General features: G+C 44.6%; 2 protein-coding genes across 5 annotated transcripts in view; both read right to left on the bottom strand.

Annotated features, from left to right (window-relative positions):
- The window catches only part of LOC106746954, a 42771-nt gene extending 34740 nt beyond the window's left edge, over nt 1–8031 (bottom strand). For 3 of the 4 annotated variants that reach the window (XM_014624139.1, XM_014624141.1, XM_014624142.1), the window contains exons 1-2: nt 7192–8031; nt 247–2292 (exon numbers count right to left, since the gene is read on the bottom strand). In XM_014624139.1, the coding sequence (XP_014479625.1) occupies nt 247–1446 (1200 nt within the window). In that variant the 5' untranslated portion in view covers nt 1447–2292; nt 7192–8031. The remainder of the gene's footprint in view (nt 1–246; nt 2293–7191) is intronic. The other variant, XM_014624140.1, reaches the window with a different exon arrangement.
- Nucleotides 8032–8761: 730 nt separating this feature from the next.
- On the bottom strand, nt 8762–11197 carry LOC106746933. Its single transcript, XM_014624085.1, has 3 exons — nt 10967–11197; nt 9321–10850; nt 8762–9039 (listed from the first exon to the last, which is right to left on the bottom strand). Exon 2 carries the CDS (start codon nt 10759–10761, stop codon nt 9949–9951), a length of 813 nt encoding a protein of 270 aa, XP_014479571.1. The 5' UTR covers nt 10762–10850; nt 10967–11197; the 3' UTR covers nt 8762–9039; nt 9321–9948.
- Nucleotides 11198–12561: the final 1364 nt, after the last annotated feature.

Genomic DNA, 12561 nt, shown 5'->3' with positions numbered 1-12561 from the left:
TAATCAGCAACGTTGTGAAATCTCCGAAGGATTTTGTGAAAATGCCATCGAAAAATAAGTCTTAAACATATTCCCCTCACCTTGCACCAAGCTATGCGCGAAAAGGAGCTCGTGATTTCTCTCCTTTCAGCGGTACTGCGAATTCCCTAATTTCTCATTACAATACTCTCCCTCTGTTTACACTCATTACTCTCTTCTCTCCTCGATCTCTTTTCTCTACTTTCTCTGAATGAAATCGCTGCTTACCTTGTAGACCTCCGAGAAGAAGCCGGCGCCGATCTTCTCCATGTAAAAGTCGTCCAGGCGATTGAGCGAGGCGACGGCGTGCCTGAGCGCTTGGCAGGACGCGCCGGTGCGCCTCTTCGAACTCGAGTCCTGATACGCCTCGCACACGCTCAGCCCGTGCACGCCGCCGTCCATCTCCGTGGGTCGCCAAGGGTCGCGGCACTTCTCCCTGTAGCTGCGCGGCGAGGACGAGCGCAGTTCGGTCGGCAGGTCTTGCGGCGGCGGGCAGGACGCGCAGTTCTGTTGCGACGCGTCGTTGTTTACCCTCGTCCAATCCTTGGACGGCGTCGAGGTGACGAAGTCGGTGCCGGCGCAAGAGTCGTCTTCGCCGGAATCCTTCGCCGAGTCTGCCGACGTTCTCGGCGAGGACTGCTGATGCGCGCACAAATCGCTCGGAAGGTTGGACGCGTCACTACTCGTCGAGGACGCGTCCGCGAAAAGATCCTCGTTGTCGGGCCTCTTCCCGCTCAGGGGCGGGTGAATCATCTCGGAAGATCTCGCGGAAGATAGCTTAACGATCGTCGAAGCGGCGTATCCCTGAGAGAACTTGAGCTGCTGCTGCTCACCGCACGTCGTTCTGCTCGCCACCACCTCCTTGCCGTTCGCGGATTCGCGAGCGACGACCTTCTTCGCGGCTTTCGCGGAATCCCTCGGGCACGAGGATTCAAGGGTGCCGAGGGTGCCGGCGATCGAGGTAGATTGCAGCTTCCGCGACCTGCCGGACGTCGCTACGGTCTTGGAGAAACTCGCGCAATTCTGCCCGGAGGCCGTCTTCGTGCCGACATTGTGACTCCTGCTGATCTGCTGAGCCGCTTCCTTGGCCGTACACTTGGCCGACATCGTCTTCAAGCAGGCGGCGGCGCAGGTGGTCGCCGCCTCGGTCCTGCAAGGTCTGGGAAGCTCCGCCGCGGACGACGATTCCGGGGTAGCTGGCGGTTGCAGGGTGGTATTGCAGGGCGCCTCGGAGACCACCGGCTCGCCGACGACGACATTGTCCTTCGGCCGCCAAGGTCTCGCCTTGTCGTCGGCGACCACGCTCGGTGTCTCCTCCGTCGAGAAACACGGCAGGCATGAAGCCGTGCCAGCCGGTCTCGCGCACGACTTCGGTGTCATCCCGTTAGGCGGACCCGGTGTGTTCGACGGCGGCACCTTCCCGAACATCTTCGCCGTTATTGCGGCGAGGTCGCGCAAGCTGACGCGGGGCAACGGCGGCCCTGCGTGCGCCGCATCACACGCGGCCGGCTCGACGCACCTCTCGACGGTCGTTGTCGTCGTCACGGCGTCGTCCCGCGGTGTCCTGCGACAAGGAGTCAGTGGGGAGGGCTGCTCGAGCGAGCGCGGAGACCTCACCACGTGGGAGTTCAATGACGAGTGAGAAGGTGATGAGTCTCCTCGGTTGCGTTTGGCTGTCGGCCCGGATGAACGAAGCCGTTCGCTTGGATGCGACGTGGTCAACGGAGCACGTTCGCGATCTGACCGTGCTCTCGAAGCCGGGCGTCGCGACGTCTCGGTCGGCGGGAGGATAACGGAGGATTGGTCCTTCCTCGTTGTTTGTTCAAGTCGAAGGAAGAAGTGGAACGTCCTCTTGCTTCAAAGGACGGGTTGGAAAGCTCGCGGAAGACGTGGAGGTCTCTCGAGGCGAGGGAGAACGAGTCGTGTATTTCTGGCGCAACGTGGAAGACACTCGTCCCCTCTCGAAACAGATCGGAGGAAGGCGGAGAAGGAAGCGGAAACCGGGAGAGACCGTAAAGAGCGAAGACACGATCGGCGCCGTCTGTGTATATCTTATTCCTTTTCTTTTCTCTCTCTCTTTCTTCCTTTCGTTCGTTCTTTCTTCTTTTTTTGGCAGTGACGTGTCGCGCGTCGAAATCACAGTCGGTCAAGCGAACGTTATCCTGGGGATGGCGATGCGCTCCGTCAGGACCGTCACGTTCGAGGCGCGCCGAAAGAACGCGGGACTTGGCACGATACTTTTCTTCTCCTCGTCGCCGGCTGATTCGGGTCTTTCTGAAACAAAATCACGTCCGAGAGCTGAGGGGCGATTCGTCGAATATTTCGATCGCCAGGATGGCGAGAGGGAAACATATTTCCGTGCGGAGCACGGGCCATCTTTACTGTGATCACACTGTGAGAGAAAAAATATCTAAAATATAAAAAAACATTTATTCGATGGCTACTAATAACACACATTTAGTTAAATCTAAATTCTTTCGTTTAAATGTAGAACGAACAATTTGCTTTCATGAAAAGCTACAGATTTAAGAAAATGTATATTTAGTCATTTGAACATTTCTTTTCAGTATAAAAATATGTGTATTAGTGTAATAGGTTCGCAAAAGAAAATGAATTTTAAAATTTCCTGACTTTTCCATGTTTTCCAGGCGACGGTGGAGAATTTTTCATACCAATACGTAATCTTAAATTTTAACGTTTAGAAGCAGGAATTGCAGGAAAGGTAGTTTACATTATTAGAAACACACACACAACACAAACTAGGAAGTTAAGTAATATAATATAATCCTAAATGCAAATTCAGACCAACAAAAAATTAATGATTATTGGGAAAAAAAGGCACTTATGACGGAAAAAGATGACTGTACGAAAACGGTGAATAAAATTGACCAATTACATTCGATTATGCCTTTTACGGTCGAGAAATAATCGGCTGTGATTAGTCACAGTTTTCTTACTGCGTTTTTCTACGCGCTACAGTCCCAACACGTAAAAAATTATTTGCAGAATACGAATTTTAAACGCATTTGACTATAAATGTTGGATATATTAAAAAAAAATTATAGATTATAAGTATAATTATTCTTAAATTATAAATATTTTTTAGAAGAACATTTATATAAAGGAATTGTGAGCACAGTTCAAGATTCCAAGCTCTTTCGTATCTTTCCTGGAATTCTTCCGGAATTTTTCTTCACCAATTTAAATTTTTATGTTTTTTCCCGATTTTCCCGGTCGGTGGTAACTCTAATAATGTTATCAGTATCCACCGGAAAAGTATGTTTGACTTTTTAGATATTTTGTCTCAGTGTAGTTTTCATTTTCTGCCCTTTGTTGTAATGCGTTCGTCCGTGTAACGCTTCACTCGATCGTAATTTTACTCAACGCGGAAGGGGAAGAAACAAGCAAACAAAGAAAAAAGGGAAAAGATTACTCCGCGGGAGACAAAGTGTACGGCTTGTGTTTTGACCTTTAGAGCGGCAACCGGTTTCGAGGTGTATTTTGAGGAATCGACAAACATGATGCGGCACTGTCTCGCAATGTTATAAATCACGAGTAATTGGAGACGATTTTCCGTTCGTGTGGCAGATAATCGTTTTCACACGCGGGGAACATCGCGCAGATTGATCGCGCAGCCGTTGGTCATTAACGTCAAGGTTTTCTCCGGCTTTTCTCGGATGTCTCGGATTTGCGCTCGCGGTCACCCGAGTAACGGGAGAACACAGCGCGAACTGCATGGATGTGTCATTTATTACAAGAACAGTGGCAACACATCTCGGCGGGCAATCACGAGCGAAACGCGTCGGGTTGCTCGCGCGTTTCAATAATGCAAGTGCTCTCGTGCCGAAATGGTTATTGAATTTACACGAACGTCCGTCACCCGAGGGCGATTTCGCGAGCCGTTGAAACTTGAGAAACTGCCCGGTCGAAATCGGAGAAACCGTCACTTCTGAGTCGCCGAAAATTATTACGGCGAAACATCGCTCTTCGAGCGACCCGGGTTTTGCTTTCTAGATTCGAGACGCGCCGAGTTTAAATTTTTTATTGCAAAATTACAAACATCTCTCCCCGGCAGAACGCACGAGAAATTTCCAAACAGCTGCTTCGTGTGCGGAGCCGGGCGGTCTTTAAAAGCGTGCGAGTGTCACGTTTCAAGTTTAGATCGAAGTGAGTGAAAACTGACTTTTTACCGGACGCCCATCTGCGTCAATGACACTGGCGATTAATATTGTTTTTGCGCACGCATGCGTCAGCAACACACTCGCGGGAGGGTTAAGGACTGTTCGACGAAACTGCGTCAAAGTGATCCTCAGCACTGCTACAAGAAGCCACTGCACAAATATTGCATTACTCGTATAATTTTAGATGTCTATCAATTGTCTTTTACATCATTGAAGAATATCCTGCATGAAGTGAACAGAACTCATGTTACTGCATTTGTCATTAGCGATAAATAACAAGTTACCGAGTTTCCTCGTGCAACGAGGAATCGACTGAGATCCGACTAAAGTCAAGCCCGCGAAATAACCGTCACAAGTGTTCGATAAAGCCGAGCGTGCCGCATTCACGTGACGCGTTTTACCGCATTGTCACATATACAATTACGACACGGGATACACGGAGTGCGGGTTAGCGCATAATCACGTGCGCTGGGTGTCTCATAAATGTCTAACGTTCGTTGGATATATTTCCTAGAGGCATTTCCACGGAAAGAGCGCCTCGTGCCTGGAGATATTCGTCGTGTCGTGAGCAACGGTAGCAAAGAAATGGCCGGGCCTGGCCAATAAACGATAGTTGGCACTTCGCACGTGTCGTATCTCGATTCGCGCGCGAAGGTTAAACGAAAAGATATAAAATGGAAGTTACTTCGTGTATGTGTGTGTGTGTGTGTGTGTGTGTCGGATAAATTCACACGAAAGAGAGCTCGTTTCGGACTTTAATCCGCGCGGTAAGTCGCAGATAAAACGTCTAGATTGCCCGAGTCACGGATCACAGATAAAATCGTAGATAGTGGGTGCTCATTTAACGGATGTTGGAGCACTCACACAAGTCTATTGTACACACAGATAAAAGCCATCTTCACGTGCCGGCTCGTTAGCTGATACTCGTGGGGCAAACATACAATCATTCATCGCTATCGTCGTCGTCGTCCTTAGGACGCGTCGAAGAGGAAGCGATTTGCAAGCAATATCACTTCCGAGAGCAGCTCCATACGCGACGCGTAAACATAGTTTCGATAAGCAACGAAGTCGGTGTGCGTAGCTACGTGGGGCCGCGTACGCGTCGGGCTGGTCTTTTAATTAGCGTCACGGAACAAAACTGCGAGCTCTCGCTCGGGAAACGAACAAAAGCAGCCAGACGAGAGTTAATTGTAGTGCTAATTATTGCTAATTACCGTTAACCACCTCCTCATTTATTCGTTTGCCTCGAAACTTTTGACGTTTTCACGTGCGTCGTGTAACTATCAGTTAGTAGTATTGCATGCGCGACACGTTGTTGCTCTCGGGGAGAGAAAGAGGGTTTAAATATCCGTATATACTCGTATACGCGCGAGCGAGATATGTATATCGGGAGATTTAAAAGTTTTCCAATATTTTTCACGCTCTATAAATTCGGTCGTTGCAAATTTGCGCCAACTCGGCAGGTGTGCAGGGGTATGTGTATGTGTGTATGCTATGTCACGTCAATGATTAAGGATGTATTGTCTGTTAATACCGTATTTTCACTGATGCATAAAAAAAAAGTAACGTATTCATATAACATTTATCGAGCAAAGTTACGTTCCTGTACATTTATTTCGTTACTTAAATAATAAGTATAAATTTGAAACGAAGTTGAGGTAGACATATATATAAACAATATTACAAATATGGGATTACTATCATCAGTTGGTCTAATAAAGATGCACAGAAATAGAAATTGGTACATACAAGTGTTTAAACATACGCATATGTATATATATTTCAAGTATTACTATAAAATGAACTTTATTATAAAATTAATTTTATTTCAAGTATTATTATAAAATGACTTTACAGGGCTATATTTTTAAAATAAAATAGCCAATAATTTTTGAAAATTATCTCAAGGAACACGTATAAAAAGTGTCAATTTTAGTTGCAAATGTCTCAGCTCTCGAAAAGTCCAATCTTTTTCTAATTACGCGAGCAATGATAATATTTTAGATAATATTTTAATGTATACACAAGCTTCATCGAATCCTTATCCAACTCATTTCTCTTTATAATATTTTTTAAAGTGGAATAACTTTGGATCCAGGCTCTGAATTACTGTCAAACTTTCGGTGTCATTTTTAAATACAACTTAGATCAATTTGTAAATTTTTCATTATTTTGACTTATGCGCAATACATCCTTGACAATTACAATAACCGATCGCGATATTTAATCTTTTTAAGGATACCGATCGCATATGTGTACGTTCAATTTTTCTATTTTAATTTGAACATTTCAACGAAACCTAACGAACATCGCCGTGAACAAACATGCACCACAAAATCCCGCAATAACAACAAAAAAAGAAATATGATTGACGTCATATTTATATCACTGTGAAATGAAATCAATTTTTCCCGACTTTAACAAACACATCCCCGCACGGTAAAAAATTTTACGTTACAAACGGTCCATCCAAATTTCTGCGCTACTTTAACAAGTAGTGAATTTATTTTAAAGAAAGTTTGCTAACGAAGCGAATATATTAACGTATTCGTGTGCTTTTTCACATATTCCTCGTGCCGAAGTAACATCTTAGGAGGACCGTTTGCAACACCAAATTTCTTTACTGTGCGAACAAGTGAGAATTCAAATCGTTTCCTCGCGCGTGCACGCCGCTAGAGCACGCTAGAGCTAAAATGCGCAAATGGTAAAAAAATTCGCAAAGACAACCGATGTAGAGCTTTTTATTCACGGTCGCCGTGTTATGCCTGCAACGAGGCTGATAAAGAAAGAAACGACGCCCGTGACGCCGCGGACGTCGTCGAAATGCACATGTAAACAAACATACGTACAGGGTGCCGCCATTATCGTGACGGAGCTTAATTATCTCCAAGAAGACGACAACGTCGTCGATCACCGAAAGGAAATGACGCTCTCGTCGGGAACGTTTGGGGAGGGGAAAGGCGAAAAGCGAGTAAAACTCGAAAACACTCACTGTGCATGGGGTTCTGGCGAATCTCGTTGTCGTCACGCTCGGAGTCGCGCGGCCGCCGCGTGGTCCTCCTCGTCGTCCGAGAAAATTCTCCGATGATATCCCGAGCTTAGGTCGCGAAGAATTCTCCCGCGACGCCGTGGGAAGCGTCGCGCGTCTCGCAGCGCAGTCGGCGCCGCGAGGATCGTGACACGTCCGGATGCTTTTAGACGACCTTGAACCACGTGAGGGAGAATTCGAGCCCGCGGCCCAACGCTCTCTCGCAGGCTGATGACGGACTAGTCGAAAGGAGGGAAGGAAGGAAGGGACGAGCAGCCGCCCTCATTCGCGCACGCTGTCACTCGGTGTGTTTATCATCGCGCGAGAGCCGTCGCGTCGTTAGTGGCGCGTCCACGACGCACACATTCGCGAGAGGCGACGAGAAAGAGAGAGAGAGAAAAGTGACGCGCGTCTTTCGCGATTTTTGGACGACACTCTCCGCGGCCGATGCGTCCGGTAAACAGACAGACGTCTCGGAAAGAGCGGAGGAAGCGAACAGGGAAGAAAATGAGATAGAGAAAGAGAGACGAGCAGAGGGGTAGCACACCACTAGCTGCAGTCGCTGCTGCTTTTAAATCGCCGCCGGCGCGAGCTGGTCGTTCACGCCTGGCGACCGTGACACCACCCGGGCACGCGGCCCGCACTAAACCGCGCGCCTTCACCTCGTTCGTACGCGCGCTATTCGCTTCTCGCGAGGTCCGAGGTGCCGCGACTCTCACGGAGCTTCCCCGACGTAGCAACTTCTCACGACGGGCACCCGCACTCACTGACAACGCCAGACGGCAGCCATTACGGGAATGAGTCGCCGCCGCGGCAGACGCGCCAGTGCCGCCACCCGGCGATAGCCCGAAACTCGCCGCCCCACCAGCCGCCCGGAGCGGTGGGGACGCGGCAATTTCGAACGGGCGCGCGCGCGCGCCCACGCAAGAAACGTGAAAGTGTTTCGCGGCTTACGCGCTTCCCCGCTCGCTCCCGTGGCTTGCAGGAATGCGTCCGAATTGTAGCTGGAATCCCGGTCTGTCGAATGAATGTACGAGTGCGGATGTGCTCGAATTCGACGTGTCTTGGATTAACACTCCGCCGGCAGTGCGGGGCTCTGAAGGCACGGTCGATTCTTCGATCACGAATAGTGAAATTAACAGTTTGAAGCATTGGCCTTAAAGATGATTTATTAATGGGATCCTGGACAATTTGGATGTCTATTAAAAAATTTTCATTGTTGATGTATGTTGTTGTGATTTAGCAACCAATATAACAATTTTAAGTGTGAAAAAAGCACTTAAAAAAATATATTTTTTTATATACACATCTTATACAAGAAATTATTTTTTATTCCAATTTAAAGTAAAATGCTGTGAAAAATAAAAATTGTAACATTTTGTACAGTTGCTATTTAAAAATTTTTAAGGAGCTTATTTTTAGATATATAAATGTTATTTATGGATTATAATAAAGAAGACAAAATACTGATTTCAAAAACATATAATAATATAGGCTTGACTACTTACAGCAAACATTGTAAAATATCCAAACAGGAAGATTAGAAGAAAACATGACAGTCTTTTGAGTCTATGCATAGTTGCCTTTGGTGTGGAAGAGCTTGAAACAGTGAGGCACGCATAAAGGTGTTGAACAATCAGGACACCACCAAGAAGTTTCTTTTCTTCCGGTTTTTCCAGCTTCAACTTTTGATTTAGCTGAGCACACCTTGCACAATCTTGTCGGCTGCGCTTTTTTCTCGGTGGCTGGAATTTTGTCCGGAAAGTGACGGCCAGTGAGTCTGTTTGATTTTGCAGTAGTTGGAGCCTCTTCCTGAGCAAGGATTCCACCTTTATTTCCTAATTCCTTCCCAATTGATATTATAAATTTGTCCAAATGACATTTCTTCCTCAAATTTGCTGGTTTTACTGCACGGTATAAAATTAATGAATTGGCAATCGACAGCATGAATAAGTGAAAAAACAACTTTTTCCACCATTTCATCTGTTTTCTCTTGAAAGGGTAATAAGCAATGAGTTGACCATTTCTGTCAATTCCTGGTTTATTTTTATTGTAGTCTAAAATCAGATCGGGTTTTGTTTTTTGTACCATACCTTGTTTTCCACAAACCACGACATCTGATGAAGTCATCTTATGGATGGAAGACAAAGCCAGGATATCTCTTTTGTCTCTCCACTTCATACAAAAGAGATGATTTCGCCTCTTAAAAACAGTTTCATCAGTCTTGAGTTTCTTTTTGTGACAGTTTTTGGCAGTTGTTTCCTTTTGGCCATACGTGTACCGACCGCTTTAGTTTTTTTATCCCATAAAAAATCAAAGAGAATCGGTGATGTGTAGAATCTGTCATTGTAGACGGTGTGACCTTTGTTCAAATACTTGGAAAGAAGTCTTGAATAAAGACTGACAACAGTATTGTCATCAGACTAGCCAGTATAAACTTCAAAGTTCAAAACATAACCGGTTGAAGAGTCGCAAACAATATACAACTTCATACCATCTGGTTTACATTTGTTATACACTCTAAATCTGATCTTACCTCTAAAACCACAAGTTTTCTTCATCAACAGTTAAGTTTTCGTATGGAGAGAAATACTTAGGGAAATTAGCAAGCAGATGTTCAATATATGGACTTATTTTGTGCATGGGGTCATGGCCGGGAACATTGTATGGGATGTAGGTTGAATTATCATTTATGTGAAAGTTTGCTAAAATAGCAAAAAATCAGTCCCTTGGCATTACAGAGGCAGCATAAGAAGTTTTCATAAAACTGTCAGTTGACCAATAGTCTCTCAATTTAGGTTTCTTTACAACGCACATGTGAAAAATTATTGAAAAGAATTGATAAATTTCATGTAACTTTACTGTCACCCATTTCCCCCATAAACTATTTTTCTTCAGCTTGTTCGTTCCTTTCAATTTATCTGTTATGGATTTAGCATATTTATTTGTTTCTGATTTGAACAACTTTATCATAGATTCAGGAAAGAATAATGAAAAAATCTGAAATGGAGTAGATGACTCATCAACGGCAGCAGTGATGCCACTTAGCTCATCAAAAACTGGGAGTAGTGGAGGTTTATCTACTGAAGTCCACTCTAGTTCTTCATCTGTGGATGCTTGTTTCTTACTTTTCCTTTTGTTTGGCCTATCACCACTATCCTTGTCTTTATTTTGTTCAATTTCAATTGGTGTGGGAGGCTGATCATCTTCAAAATCACTAGGCCTAACATCTGGAGGCCTAGGATTACTAGCTTGAGCCCTAAGGTCAACTTCATCTAAACTTAGGTCTAAATCAACAGTTCGGTTTAATGTTTTTCTTTTCTTATTAGGCCTAGGCTTAAATCCTAGATACTCACTACTGTAGTCTAATTTGGAACTTGTTGAAGGCTGAGGGTTTTCATAAATGTCAATATCAACATCACTACACGATTCACTTCTATAGTCAATACCAGTAACCTCAAAATCTGGGTCTGCATCAACGTTATCTTCAAATTCTCCTTCCGAACCGGAATCAAATACAGGATCGATGTTCATACTGAATAATATTTGAAATGCTAGGCCTACTTTGTTCCTCACTAACTTTGTTCAGGAACGTATTTCCGTCGTCCAATTCGTCATTACAACTGTTAGAATCAGACAACATTTCACGAATCAATTGATTAGTTTTTGGATCACCCATAATGAAAACAAAAGATAATTCACTTGTATTTATTCAAAATACTGAATTCACCACACTTACATTTCAATAAAACATTCAAATAAACGTACTGTAACATAAACAACAACAGCACTGCAGAACGTCATCAGCTAATGAGTCGTATCAGCTGTTTTTTTATATTTAGCAAGCCTACAGGAGAATGAAACGGGAAAGAAAAAGGAGGATAGATATCCGATGTTCTATGAAACATTTGGTACGACCGAAACCTGAGAATAAGTCGACAGCAGAAGCGTATGAAATTAAATAGCTAGGCCCGAGTTATATTCGGGCTTCGGCAGTTGTCGTCTGTGCACTACCCCGACCTATACTCGGGCTTAAAACAAAGAGTGTTAATATGTATGCGCAAGGATATCAGTACCCTAGCTGTTCGTTTCCTAATCAGGAGAGTCAGAATATGCGTTTGTGCGGTCAATATTTTTGCAAATCGATCATTTTGATTTTTTTTTATGTTTTGCGTTGCGAAATGCAACGTGGTGTTAAGAGGCGGGGAGGAGCGGAGAAAAATGTTTAATTTGCGAAAAGTCAATCTTCGTTAGACCGTATAGCAAGCCTTTCTCTCTCGCTTCGTAAAGTTTCACGGGATCACTTCAAGCCAACGGGTTCGAAATCTATAGTGCATTTTTTGCGACGCAACGACTCGGCCGATCGCTCCAGATCGCGTTTCGTCCGCAACAATGACAATGTTACGAATAATACGATGTGAGAACGGGTTTAGAGAAACTGTATCACTCTCTCGGCTTGCGGAGTCGGCGGACGAGAGTCGTTTCACGGCGCGCAAAATAATTTATGAGAATTTCTAATCCGACCCGGCCGCTCGTACGGCCTTGTCTCCCGCCAAACGCGCGTCCCTTACAAGACGAGATGAAAGTGTGAGAATCCTCATGTGCATACAAGTACGTCGCCTTTCACCGTCCGAACTGATAATTGCCGTTCGGTCCACGCCGCTCGTGACAGTCATTCGAGAGAACGACCTGGAAGAAAATTAAACCTCCTTGGCTGCGAGGCGAAAAATTGGAAACCCCGCAAATCTCTCGTCGGCGATCGGACGATGAAATACAAGATTCTAAGATTTTGACACATTCTCGAATCTGTGTTATCCGATGTTAAATATATATAACACAATATATATACTTAAATAAAAAATTATAGAGTTTCGAGAATTGTAACTGTGAGAATTGCGAGTGACTTTTCATAACAATATTTGTGTGTAAATACGTTAATTTTTATTTATCCATGTGTATTTATATGAACGCGTGTATATGTATATTTTATTTCCCAGTAACAGTAATGTAACTGTTAGTTAAAATTTTCACTTAGCAATATAAATGCAACGTAACATTCATGTTAACATTGTTGAGCGGGAAATTATAATTGACAATTGCGTTACTGTTACTTGGTGTTTGCTGGGTTAATATCTCTTGCTATCTTTACAAGTCCCTGGCTTTAAAAATAAAATCTGGGTTTCTGGGCTTGTTAATTTAAACCTGCCTGAAATTTTTATTTTAACTTTCAAATAAAGCTTTCAGAGATGCCGGGATATAATAGGGCACAGACGGTACCTTATTTTTACTTGATCCAGATACTTTATTGACACTTTTGACGCGCATGTGCGAGAA

This window comes from Dinoponera quadriceps, unplaced genomic scaffold (assembly GCF_001313825.1).
Source record: "Dinoponera quadriceps isolate SergipeBrazil2010 unplaced genomic scaffold, ASM131382v1 scaffold1846, whole genome shotgun sequence".
NCBI lineage: Eukaryota > Metazoa > Arthropoda > Insecta > Hymenoptera > Formicidae > Dinoponera > Dinoponera quadriceps.
The sequence above is the reverse complement of the archived record's forward strand: the minus strand, read 5'-3'. Positions and strand labels throughout refer to the sequence as shown.